General features: G+C 33.0%; 1 protein-coding gene across 8 annotated transcripts in view; it reads right to left on the bottom strand.

Annotated features, from left to right (window-relative positions):
* Sin3A (SIN3 transcription regulator family member A) overlaps nucleotides 1–14,387 on the bottom strand; it is a 78,218-nt gene that overhangs the window by 34,415 nt on the left and 29,416 nt on the right. For 6 of the 8 annotated variants that reach the window (XM_088226304.1, XM_088226303.1, XM_088226306.1 and 3 more), the window contains exons 4-9: nucleotides 11,555–11,691; nucleotides 8,517–8,701; nucleotides 5,848–5,971; nucleotides 5,106–5,208; nucleotides 2,884–2,992; nucleotides 1,979–2,222 (exon numbers count right to left, since the gene is read on the bottom strand). In XM_088226304.1, coding sequence (XP_088082430.1) covers nucleotides 1,979–2,222; nucleotides 2,884–2,992; nucleotides 5,106–5,208; nucleotides 5,848–5,971; nucleotides 8,517–8,701; nucleotides 11,555–11,691 — 902 coding nt within the window. The remainder of the gene's footprint in view (nucleotides 1–1,978; nucleotides 2,223–2,883; nucleotides 2,993–5,105; nucleotides 5,209–5,847; nucleotides 5,972–8,516; nucleotides 8,702–11,554; nucleotides 11,692–14,387) is intronic. The other 2 variants (XM_088226309.1, XM_088226310.1) reach the window with 1 other exon arrangement.

Raw genomic sequence — 14,387 nt, 5'->3', positions numbered from 1 at the left:
CCTTTTACATTTTCATCACCCCCGGTTTTACGAGATTTTTTTCGGAATTCATTTGATGTGTCAAAAAAGCTAAAATCGTGTCTTAATAATGGTGCCGCGCGCCACCGCGTGTGCCACGCGAATGTAGAATAAAAACATGTGAACAACTAATACAGGATAAATTATTGTCTTAACCTTCAAAATTCAAAGCAGTTGCAGAGTAATTGACCTTTTTGTTTGGGTGTCTTCATTAGAACAAAAATGTCATATTGACTTGTACAAATCATGATACGCAGTTGACAAATGTTTAGGAACAATAAAGTTTTAATATCAATAAATTGCTATGTTTAAAACATAAAAATATTGAAAGTTATAAAAAAGTTAGTTTAAAAAGTTGTGACAAAAGTGGAAACAATTTTGCCGCGATTTATGACAGTTGTTTTTAGTGATGCCATAGAAAAAAAACTGATAACATATAAATAAAATTTCCCAAAATTTAAGGGAAAAAATATTGTACGTTATTTTACGCAAATTCAAAATTTTATTTTCATTATTTTTTATTCACATAAAATAATTTGAACATGCCGTTTTTAAATCAAATAAAAAAAACAGATTACATAATATTGTTTGAAAAAATGTAAAAATATTTTTAGTGAAATCATTGAAAATAGTAAAAAAAAATAAAAAAAATATTAACAATCCCCAATTATCACCGTTTTTACAACTTTTCTGGAACTTTCATTATGTGTACCATAATAGTGTAGCAATTAAATTTTATATTTAAATTTGTTGCAACAGAGGGAAAACATTTTTGAGAAGGGAATATGGTACTCTAGGCATTTACAGGGCTAATGAGACTAAATGCCTAGACTCCCATATTCCCTTCTCAAAAATGTTTTCCCTCTCTGTTGCAACAAATTTAAATATGAAAAACTCCCTGGGGAAAAAAATTCAGCCAGTCTGCAAGCATTTGGACATACTCAAAACAATGTTGAATTAACTACCTGGTAAAAGAAGAAGTATACAAAATTGGAAAATTGTTTTCAGGCGTTGCCTAGTAGGTGAATTGGTTCAGCCGGATGAACCTCACCCGCATGATAAAGGTTTCAGCAATTAATTTTGTTTTTATGTAATTCCTATTTTTTCCATACATTTTTCATTTCCTCACTCCAGTGTTTTCCTCAGTTTTACACTTTTATTTCCTAGCTCCCTTGAAAAACGTACAAAGGGGGTTTTACTGTATATAAAGTGTAGCTGACGTCATAGTTCTTTCTTTTATTATTGTATGTTAGTATAAATGTTTTAATCATTATTTTAGTTGTATTTAATATGTGACCTAGTATGTATGAGTGTGCGAGGCTAATTCCGTGTCTAACCGGTCGCTGCCGTATAAAGGACGAATTGAGCAGAGCGTATCAAGCTAGCGGCCCTTTTACGTCCACTCTAGTCGGCGCTCGATTGTGCAATGGAGGAACGGGGCGGGGGTTGGGGCTTATATGTTGGCTAGAGGGCGCCTATTTACGTTGGCCGCTCGGGAGAATACTTGGCAAGAGTGGGGAGCCGGCACCATTCCCATACCTAAGTTAACCGTAGGGTCAGATTTTGTAACCTTGTATAAATATGTGCACATGTGAGAAATAAAGACATTGATCAAAAACAGTAAACATTCTCTTTAAACTCTACTCTGCCCGATTACTTCGCCACTTCGTCTTCAGATCTTCACTGCACCTTTCCTGGACTCCAGGAGCGTATTTACAACCTGCTAGCCGCCACTGTCAGCCGACAGTATTTGGAATAAATATTCATACCTACGGGCTACTGATACCTATCGCAGCTCGCAGTAGAATACCAGCGCCTTGCCGAGATTTTACAGTCTCACAATTCTTTATACGAGGCGGAAACGCGTCTCGTACATAGTGTCCTAAATAAATGCGGATTGATTTAATCATGTTTGGATATCTTTCAACCGTAATGAGTCTGAAGTCGGGCGATTCCTCACCTTGATCTTGTTGACGTACTCGATGGCGTGGTTGAACTCGACCGGCTGCTGGGCGCTGTGCGCCGGCGGCGCTTCCAGCTGCTGGTGAGCCTGCGATATGTGATGCAGCGTGTTGGTGGGCGCGGCAGGCGGTGCGGGGGCGGGGGCGACGGAGGCGGGGGCGGCGACCGGGGCGGGGGCCGAGGGCGGCGCCGTCGGCGAGGGCGCGGGCGGCGGCGCCGCGTGCATCAGGGCCGGGCCAGACCTGGTGGAGGAGACAAACGTTATCAAAAAGGTATTTCAGAAAACGAACCGACATATTAGTTATATCTTTGATGGAGCAAATAATCTAGTGTCTTCAACAATTTTATATAAAAGACATTTGACAAAAGTCATTCTTATCTGGCATGTTAATTCATTTTTTTAATACAATTCTCGACATATAAATCAACATAATAACATAAAATCAGCTTTAAAACTAAAAAAATACTAAAATAACCTAATTAAATCAAAATTATTAATGACTTTTTTACAAGTTTACATAAATCATTTAGCAAAAATGTTAGTGATGGGACAAATTGATCAATGTAAATCAATCGAATAAAAAAATAATTCAATTGATGCTGTTCATGAAAAAAGTATAAAATGTCCTAAACACACTATAATAGGCTTGTTTTATAGTTTTTATATAAATTTTCGGAAACAAAATTTTTCGTTTGCATGAAAAAACTGATAGAATCGATTTGATCGGTACATGGTCAGTGATAAGTACTTTCCCATCACTAGTCACATTTGTTTGGCAGCTGTCATTTTAATCAAGCTATATTTTAAGGACTATAATTGATAAATTTCTCCTTGATACCATGCAAGCGAAGTCGCATGTAAAAACTAGCAAATAATAAAATGTATTAAGCATATATTCTTACCCGGGAATAATTTGCACCATATGATGTTGGGAATGGGTCTGTTGAGATGGTACAGTCGGGGGGCCGACCAAGAGCCCTGTGGGGCCAGACCCCAGCACTGCTTGAGTCCCTGGCAACGAACAAATTACTGATTAGAACCTTCGAATAACCATCTCCAATACATAATTGAAACTGAGAGACACGGCTCCTTCTGAATATTTTATATTGATTTTGTATGAACATATTTTATATATATTTTATATTGACACAATATTTTCAACAGACCAAAAGGTCCAATTACAATAGTTAATTTGCTCAGGCTTGGGAAAAATTTGGTTTTATCAGAGAATCGATCCCGGAACCTTCCGTGCATGAGTCAAGCGTCTTAGCCTATGCACCACGGAGGCCGCTTTATTGGATTTTTTTATTACAACAGAGCGATCGGATCAATTACCGAGCGGTGAATACGCCCAAAGGAAAAACATTTTTACAAATAAAATCACTAATAGATATTTCGTGATTTCACCAGCAATCAAACCCACAACCCATAAACTGGTTCATTGTGTGTGGCAAATTATACTGACCACAGCACTAAAAGGCGTTGATATTTTTTTTTTACAGCATCGTAATACATATTTAGGTTTTAATGATTAACAATAAAAATATTATTAACCTGTTCAAGCAGACTACAGACAAAAAAGTTCTTATATTTTTTTTATATATTTACGTTCTTGTGATTTTACTCCAATTATTTTAATTTTGGGACCATTTTTAATGAGTCATAAATACTTAGAAAATGGGAATCAAGCATTGGTAGAGTGGGGTTTATACCTCGGATCTTTGATAACTTTAGCCCTTTTACAAAACAGAGGTGTTTCGAAATTTGGCTAGACAACACATATTCTGACTAAAATTAAAATTCTTGTGTGACATATATATTATGTAGACGCAATAATCTTAAATTTTAAAATTTTCTTTTCTATTCCATTTTCTAGATTACCCTCGTTACTCTGTATCGTATATGTATATTTAAAAGAATAGGAAATGGATATATCAGTATCCAGCCTAATTTTACTATCCGCCCGCATACTGGATAGTAGCTCAATATCCGACCGGATAATGGTAGCGTAATATACGGCGGTTACCTAAAATACATTAAACTACGTACATTTTATGAAATCAATGCCACTAAATGGATTCATTGATACTGGCCTTGTTTGGAAAACCCTCTTTATTTAAAAATGAACCTTTTTGCAGAAAAACATTTGTGAAATATTAGTGTTCGGTATACACTCAAAAAATGAATTTAACCTGCAAATAGAAAATGTTTATGAAAAATATTTTTTTTAGTTAAAAATATTTTTGCGTGAAAAGAGACAGGCCAGATATTTGGCAGCCGGATATCTGGATATCAGCATAGGGGTTTGCTGAATATCCGGTATCCGGCCAATCCACTATATTTTGTATGACAAATTTTTAAACTGCTTTCTTCTAGTTTACTTTTTTTTTTCTGCGATAATTAAGAAATTTGTGTTTTTTTATTTTTTTATGTATCGTATATTATCAGCGCAATGATTTTTCAAAAGTTTTATGTTTTTGAAATAACTTCGCATGTGATGTATCAAGTTCGCTTCCCCTTCTTCTCGGCGAATTCAACTGATTGGTCGGTTGACTTACCGTAAACCGGAAATATAACATGACTCTCATATCATTGGTTTATTCGGAAGAACTAGTGACGTCGTTAAAAGTAGTTAGTTAATTTTTATTATTTTTCTTGTGCATTTTCAAGAAACTTTTAAGTACAAGTGAATGCTCTAATTTTTACTCATGTAAGGATACATTTTTTATTTACAATTTCCCGAAGGGGTGAACATCCTCATTACGATGGCTAAGCAAAGGTAAAGCTTAAAAAGCCATAAGTTCTTAAAATACATACGTCTGGAATGTAATCAAATTTTAAATGAATAACTGTACAATAAAAATGTGTAATTCTACATAGCAATTTGTTCTGTGTCCCTCAACATTTTTAGTCGACTCTTGAATTTGTCCATTTACACAATCTGATAAAAAATATCTGAAAATACCAATTGAATTTCTTTAAAATGACCATTAATTTATGATAATTTTGTCTATTTTTAAAAACAACTAAATAAAAATCTGAAGTAAAATTAGGTGAAATATTTTGTATGTAGTCTGCGAACAGGGGGGAACTAAAGCTAGTAAGTATGAAAGTTGTATTGTACATTTATGATACAAACCAGCGTGGGTGATGTTGTTATGGCCCTGCTGATGCTGCAGGGCCGAGTTAGGGGACGGCATGGACACGGACACTTGGTAGGCGTAACCCTGGGGACAAAGGTGCAAACAAACATTAGTTCCATTAGCAGCAAGACGTGTTGGGATATTTATTTATTGTACAGCGCCCTTGAGGTGATTTTCACAAAAATGGCTCTATATAAATTATCCAAAAATTATTATTATTTTTAAGAACATCGTTAATAATTAGGTATATTTTAGTTTTAAAGCTGATTTTATATATTTATGTTGATTTATATGTCAAGCATTGTATTTAAAAAAAATTAACATACCAAATACGAATGATTTTTCGTGTGTCAATATAAATCACTCCTTAGACGTTACTACAAAGATATGTCGTCAGTTTTTCTGACAACTGTCATTCTAATCATGCTATATTTTAAGGACTAGAACAAATTTATTTTTTAAATTATAAATTTTCAAAGAGTTAAGAAGATTATTTTGTCAACTATATTCTAGCGAACCCCTCGTACAATCCAATTTCCACTGTAGTAGGTCATCAGACACCGAGCCATTTTACCGTTGATATATTCTGATGTAGAGAGAATGCACAGAGAAATTGGTTCTTTCACAGTGGAAAACAAATAAAATATAATGGAGCAATTTAATGTTTTCTTTTTGCATCTCAAATAAAGTTCATGAAGTCAGTCATTTTGGATCGCTTTTTACCTGATCGTTGGCTTGAACTTCTATCTTATATCCGGGGGGAAGGAACGTGTTGAATCCGACTATAAGCTCGGGATGGCCCTTGAACAAGTTGGACACTCGAGCGATCACGCCCGGGGTGTCGATACTGGGAACAAAAACATATTATTATGACAATTTCTATACACTTAACGATGAGGAAGTTAGATGGTTCAAAAAATATATACGGTCGAACTTGGTTATAACGATCGCAGAAATACCGAGATCTCGGATATAATGAGGAAACATTAGTTGACATTTTAGTTGGTGGTTTTCTCCATACATTTATTCACTTGTAAAGCGAGATACTTCTCGGACATACCGAACAAAAATATTATCAACAGTTGAGCGAAAACTCTCCAATTGTTTAAAAACATAATTAGAACCTAAGTAATACAATCCTCGTCTAATAATACAATGACTCGTCTATAGTCTGTATTGAATGCCGCAGCGAGACTTATTTTTGGAATCTCTAAGTTCAGTCATATCACTCCACTACTTTGGGAATTGCACTGGCTACGTTTTCCACAGAGTGTCGAATACAAACTCTGTTGGCTTATGTATAAGTCACTTCACAACTCTGCTCCAGAATATCTAAGGGAACTCTGCATTCCAACTAGCTGACAGACGTCTTACGCTTAAATCAGCTACATCTACGTCGAAGGGAAAGGTTATTGTATCTCTATGCAAACAGCGCACTAAATTCAGCGAATGTGCATTTGCGGTCGCAGGCCCTACGGCATGGAATGCTCTCCCAGCAGAGGTGCGAGGCTGCGAGAGTGAAGTGATGTTTCGGAAGAAACTTAAAATCCATTTGTTCTCTAAATCATTTGAATAAATTCTTAGCATGTGGTGACAAAGAAAATTATTTTTCTTCAATTAAAAAGTAAAAATTAAATTTATATATTTATATAATCACTTTGAAAAGCGCCCTTGAGGTATTATATTACGAAAATGGCGCTATATAAGTTATCCATAATTATTATAATCCAAATAGGGGACTAACTCAGTACTGGTGACGCTGGGCAACAGGATCAGTTAATGTTTATGTTTAAGTACCTAATTGGTGTTTTCACCAAACATTAACAAATTATCACACATATGGTTGAAATTGCAAATAAAAAATCCAAGATTTGTGAACTAGGTAAGTACGGGCAACTTTCTTTGAACTTTATGAATGACATCCTGTTTCGGGGGTTTTACAATGTTTTTCCTTTTTTTTCTATGGTCAATGCATAATGAACATTACTAGTGGGCGATCTCAGATAAGTTAAAACCTAACCCTTGAATTGTAAACATGACTACTAACGAGCAGAAGAAAAAAATTGTGAAAAAGTGTCAATTATTTGTAAAATAGAAGGTTGCGAGAAAAATACAAATGTTTATTTAGCTGCAATTAAAATTTAGAAAGTGGAATGTTTGTAGGCATTTATTATAATTTTCAATAGTGACGATATGTAGTGGTGATTGTATTTTTAAAAAAAAACCTTTCTCTGGATAATGAGTAATGCTCATAACGAGCAAATTCAGTTAGTCCTGTCTTCTTCGTAATAACCAAGTTTGGCTGTATATTTGTTAATAAACATCAAACTAAGCCTAAAAAATGCATCTATTTACCCAGAAATTATTTCCTCGCAATTTGCGTTTTTCTGCAATTTACATATAATTTTTGTAGTCCCATTGAATATTGAAAATTTTAGTACATTTTTTCCCGAAATTAATGTCAGAGAAATTTGCCATCCGCATCCGAAGTTAGGTTCCATCATTATACAAACTTTTTTTTAAATTTGGAATTTTAAAGACAGTTTAATTGCATATAGCGAACATTTATTGCCGCCACTTTCGTGTTTTTGACAACTCAAGAGTCCGAAGTTAGTCTCTGATCATACAAACTTGTTGGTCGGAAAAATTGCAGTCCCCACTGAAAACTGACAGCACAAGGGTCTGCAGTCTGTCTCTTTCATTATACCAACTTGTTGGTAAGTTGAATCGATAATCGAATATATTGTCGCCATTGGTTGATGGTTTATTGTGTTTTACAGCATTTATTATTCAAAAAGTTGCGATAAAAAAAATTTTTAAACGTAGCTCAATAAATTTTTTAAATAAAAAAAAATTGCTGAACTAATTATTTTCACTACCCTCCCCTCCATTAACATTTTTTTTTGTCGACCTCTAAAAAATGTAATTTGAGGGCTTTACTGTATTTGTTTTATTAATTTAATACTTCACAAGAATACATTATATAATTTAATTATCAATGTATTCCTTGCTGGAGAAAACCCGTGCCGAAGAAGACATTATACAATTTTATTTTAGTGTGATATATATATTTTATAGTATAGATATTTTGGGACCAACTAATTCTATAAAAAAATTAAGTTGTGGTCCCATGCCTAGTATTATAAACTCGTAGACCAGAGATCTGGGGGTTCAAATCTCACGCTACCCCGCAAATTGATTCCCAATTTTTAACAGTGTGTTTTTTACAACTCGTCAAAAATGACCCCAAATTTAAAATATATGGGTAAATCATTAGAACACAAAGATTTGCATATAAAAAAATAAAAAAAGGATTAAAAAAAAAATAATGGCATCTGCCATTTTAATATCGAGGCCACAGTATATAATTTGTTATCAAGTTGCGGTCTCACCTCTGGCTCTTGAACTCTTTCATGATGTCGAGAAAGTCGTTGTACACCTGCGGCTGGTTGTTGAACTTGAACTTGACCTGGTCCAGGTAAGACAGGGCGTCCTCCACCTTCAGGCGCTGGAACTGGGTGCCCCCGAGGGCCGGCGCTCCGGCTCCGGGCGACTGGCTGCCGGGGCCCCCGCCGCCCTGAGACAGACAAACACATGGTATGAAGAATAGGTAATATTTTTATTGTTTGCATGTTACGGGTCCTGTTGGATATACATATCTGGTGGCTTCCAAAACGAATTACAAGGCTTTTAAAAAAGTTTTGCCATTATTTTGGCAAATGAGTAAATTCACCGCAACAGGAAATTGAATAAAAAAAACATAGTTCTTTAGTATACATTTTTTTTTTAAATGACAAAATCAAAATTTTAAAAATATAACTAATGGAGCATTAAATTGTATGGTAAAGTTTCTTGAAAATGTAGTAAAAATAAATAAAGAAAAAAACTACATCACCGGTTCATGTTGCCATGTATTATTATATAACTTTTCTGCATTCCATTTTTTGACATGCATAAATTTTTGTTCTTTAAATTTTTCTATTATTATTTTGCATATTGATTTTATTATTTTGTATATTGATTTTATTATTTTGTACATTGTTTAATATGTTAACAAGTGTTTTTGATATATATATATATATAGAAGAGTCCCGACTTAACACAGAATTTTCTAACAAGTAGGGACATAAATAAATGTGCTGTGCTCTATGATAAAATTGTGTATTTTGGGCATTAAATAAAAAAGTAATTCAACCAATGATATGAGAGTTGTGGAATATTTCCGGTTTGCTTGTCGTCAATGGCCCAATGGGCAGAACTGATCGAGAATAAGTGGAAGAGAACCTCTGACACGCTGAGTTTTTTCAGAAATACTAAACTTCAAAAAATCATAGCGCTGATAATACGATATACAAGAAGTTTAATAGTTTATTACCAAATAATAATAAAAACCACTGAACTATCTCATTATCCATTTATTCCTTAGACTGCACTCACTAAGGAGTTAACAACATTGACTGATGTATCAGTAATCAGATGGCAGAAGAGACTATCTGTATTTTTGTCTATGTTTAAGTTTTCAAAAATTTAAATTAATTTTTCAGTAAATACACGAAGAAAGAAGAAAAAATGTCAACGTCAGTTAAAATGGTAATTCATTATTAAAAAGAAACACTAAAATATTAATACATATTTTAGTTAGTGGATTAAAGTCTTGAAATTAAGACGTATTTCAGCTCTCCTAAACATTTTAGAATATTACCGGTGGTCCCTTCTGCCATCTGACTACCGATATACTGATATTCTTTCTTGCGATGGTCTGTAGGAAGCGTACGGGGTTGACCCAATGCTATGGTTTAGCTATTGCCAATACGGTTACGTTTCCTTTATTACTCTCCCTGTGTGCATCAAGAGGCATGGTCATCGTCACACCGAGCTCTCAAATTTCACAGGGTAAAATCATACAATCAAATCCGCGCCAAAGTTGAGATTAATTTTACAAGAAGATAACATGAACATTTGTTATGAATGCATTTCTTGATTTTAATATAAAATATCAACATAACTTCCTAAGCTGCTATTCAAAACGCTCGCAGTCGTAAAGAGCGCTTTAATAGCACAAATTTACATGCTAAATACAAAAGCGTTCAGAATAGCAACCCGGGCTTATATAACATTTCTACAATCAATATAATCCAAGAACTTTTTACCGGGTTCTTGCACGCAAAATGTCCATGTTGAGGATGTAGTATCATAAAAGTGAGGAAATTGTTTGATTTAGACATTAAGAAAAACGTGTTTTTTTTTTCAAAAATGCGCTGTAAGGAAGTTCAGTGGTTTTTCCTTTTTTTTTTTTAAATTTAATTAATATTATTATACATTCTTACAGTTTTCAATGAACATATTTTTGCTAAAACTAAAATACCACCAAGCCACTTTCTGTAGATTGTTTGTTGGTGGAGATTATATTTATACTAACTTATGTAATATTATCTACATTTATAAAGACAACGAATAACAGATATAATTAACAGCTGGAAAGGTCAAAATATACATGTATAAATTACAACAGGGATGGAGAATACCTTAAATAAGGGAATATGGAAGTCAAGGCATTTACAGGGCGTATGACCTGTCATTGGCTGGTTTATGTGGCAGCTTTACACAATGTGTAACATTCATCATTTTGCCTATGTTTGAACATCCATATGTCTTCAATTCTTCCATTTGTTAATTTTGTCTATGAACATTTGGACAAACTCAAATATTGTGATGAATTAAAATATTTACACATTAGCTACTATTCATATATAAACTTTTGATCGAGCCACTCTCATATTTTGCTCTTGTTACATTGCGAGTTAAATTGAAGTTCTTTCGGCAATAAATTAAAAATGCTAGGTACTAAATATTTGAATTCTTTTACCATACTTATTACATACTTTCGGTACTACCAAACCATCATTATACGTGAAGCGTATTATTTGTTAATAGACTATTAAACTAAGCCAAAATTTTATTTAATTTTTTTGTGTTGTATTTTCAGCGATCGTGTCGTGTATTTCCGAAATTAATCCGCGTGTGATGTCTAAAGATCTCTTCTGATTCTTCTCTGGTTAGTTCTGCCGATTAATCTGTTAACGGTAAATATTTTTTTGTGCATTATCAAGAAACTTTTCCATATAATTAAATGATCAAATTTTGCAAGAAAAAAATTTTTGTATCCAATTTCCCGTAGGGCTGAATTTCCTCGTCAAAAAATTAAATGAACCTGCATAGAATAATGTTTTTTAAGGCATTACGCCTTCAACAAAGTATAAAACAATAATAAAAAACACCTGTACACAAGTGAAGAAAATACAGATATATTAAATCAGCAGAAAACAAATAAATTACAAAGGAAAATTAAATAAGAATTTCTTTTATTTCACTTATTGTTGTTGTTGTTATGGTTCTGTTTATATTAGATGTTACTCTTATTATTGATTACCTTATGCCTGATTTGCAAAGGGGGCGTCATGTGTGTGGGCTGAGCCACGGGCAGCTTGGGGGCCTGTCCGGCCGGGTACTGCGCCCCCGCATACTGCAGCGTACCCTTGGAGTAGTTGATCACTTGCTGCGTGCTCACTGCGGACAAACAATTTATTATTAATAGGCAAGATTTAATTTTAATATCAATTTTCTTTTTTATTTATTTATTTATTTCATTTTATTTGGGATTTTTACAGCTATTACATAAACAAAATAATTAGAAAAATCTTAACAATACTAAAGCCAATTAAAAAAATCCACTGTAAATATAATGACACATAATATATAAGAAAAGAAGTTTAGTAATTTTATTTGTGTGACGTTTGTATTCATGTGTATGTGAATGTGTGTATGCGTGAATGAATGAGGGAGAGGATACATGTGCGTGTGGGAATGAAAGAGGGAGAGGGTGCGTTTGTATGGGTGCGTAAGTATGAAAATAATATATTTGCTTAAAACTTGTAAATTGTATTAAAAATGGTACAATAAAGAGCTTAGTAAAAAGTTAGAAACCTTTTTGTTAAAATTCAAATGACGAAATGATATAAATTGTTTTTTTTTTTTTTTAAGTATGTTAAATTTCAAAACCGTATTCTGAAGAAAAAAAAAAGCATTTTATTTTTAAATCTAACTGATACACATCGAATGAATAATGTGCGACGAGTCCTATACAATAAGTAGGTAATCACAAAATGCAGTAAATACGAAATAATGACAACAATAAAATAAGGATTGACAATACGCGAACGTTGATTCAAAACGAACACACAAATGCATATTATATGCACCTACATAATATATAAATAAGAATAACATATAAGTTTAATAGAAATGATTCGGATTATAAAAATCAGGTGTCACAAACAGTTGGCCCGCAGTACGGGGATACATATTTATATTAAAAGATCTTCTCACTATAAAACTTATATATGTTCAGGGATAGAGAGCAACGGAGAGGAGGATGCGGACAAAGATAAGTCAGAAACGCTCAATAAATCATTCTTATACACTGGAACCATTTTACAGAAAGGACACATTCCGCACAGTACCAATTTAAAAAAAAAAAGAAAAATAAAAGGACAAGTTTCCTTTTCAAAAATCAATTCGGGATTTGGATTTTCTTTTTTCTTTTTTTTCAATCTACAATTGGTTGTATGTATGTAGACTATGGCCGCAATTACAAACCCTTGCATTTGTTTTATAAAATTACACCTCACAACTGAGCCTTAAGAAAATCTAATTTAGATTCAGTTTGTAATTTTCTTTTGTGCTTTAGCGCCCAACATAAATTGCAAAAATTAAGGTGAAAAAAATTAAACACAAAATATTGTATTTTTTATATTTTTGATGTTTGAAGCATTTACTTTGTGGAACATTATTATTTAATATATTTAAATAAAAACAAAGTGTTTTTTTAAATATATTAAACAAAATATTGTGTTTTGAAAAAACGATAAGACGTTGTAATTTTTTATAGCCAGTTTTCAGCGTATTTTGGCGAGTTTTATTATTCGGGTAATCGATGCGTCTCGATACTTAATTTGAAAAAGAAAAATAAACATGCGAGACGAATATCATGTTTTGAAAAGTTATGTCTATATTCGGCTCATTTAAATGTCTTCAATCGGCTGTACTGAAAAGCCGATGTTTTCAACATACAATAGATTACGTAGCTGCCTCCGATTTGTGAGTTACCCACTAAAAGCACTTGTTTTTTTTTTGTCTCATCATCGGTTGATTCATATGAACCAGTGATGTCGTAAGTAGTAGTTTGTTTTAATTAAAATATTTTGTTAGTATATTTTAAAGAGTCTTTGCTGTAACGACATAGATATATTTACCAAAAATATTCAATTTGTTAAAACTGCCATAGGCAACAAATTGTCTTTGTCCGCATCCTCTTCTCCGTTGCTCTCTATCCCTGAATAAATATAAGTTTTATAGTGAGAAGATCTTTTAATATGATTATGTATCCCCGTACTGCGGGCCAACTGTTTGTGACACCTGATTTTTATAATTCGAATCATTTCTATCAAACTTATATGTTATTCTTATTTATATATTATGTAGGTGCATATAGTATGTATTTGTATGTTCGTTTTGAATCAACGTTCGCGTATTGTCAAACCTCGTTTTATTGTTTACATTATATCGTATTTACTGCATTTTGTGGTTACCTACCGTACTCGTATTGTATGGGACTCGTCGCACATTATTCATTCAGTGTGTATCGGTTCAATTTTAAAATAAAATGCAAATTTTTCAGAATACGGTTTTGAAATTTAACATACTTTTAAAAAATACAATTTATAACATTTCTTGATTTAAATTTTAACAAAAAGGTTTCAAACTTTTTACCAAGCTCTTTCTTGCACCATTTTTAATATATTTACAAGTTTTAAACAATTATTTTGTTATACTTATGCACCCACACACACGCACCCTGTCCCTCATTCATTAACGCATACACACATTAACATACACATGAATACAAACGTCACACACATACAATTACTTAAAACTCTTTTCTTATATATAAAATGTGTCATTAGATGTATGTACAGTGGATTTTTTTAATTGGCTCAAGTATTGTTAATATTTTTCTACTTATTTTGTTTATGTAATAGCTGTAAAAATCCCAAATAAAATAAAATTTAATGCTCCAATTTTTACTACATGCAAAAAAACATTTTCAGATCAAATTTCCAGCAGAGCTGAAGTTCCTCATTGGCTAGGTTATCATATAACACATACACAGCGAAACATTTCTAACTATATTGGAAGAATAATTC

The sequence above is a fragment of the Micrasema longulum genome, unplaced genomic scaffold (assembly GCF_059751315.1).
Source record: "Micrasema longulum isolate JH-2025_06_02 unplaced genomic scaffold, ASM5975131v1 h1tg000420l, whole genome shotgun sequence".
Classification (NCBI taxonomy): Eukaryota; Metazoa; Arthropoda; class Insecta; order Trichoptera; family Brachycentridae; genus Micrasema; species Micrasema longulum.
The sequence above is the reverse complement of the archived record's forward strand: the minus strand, read 5'-3'. Positions and strand labels throughout refer to the sequence as shown.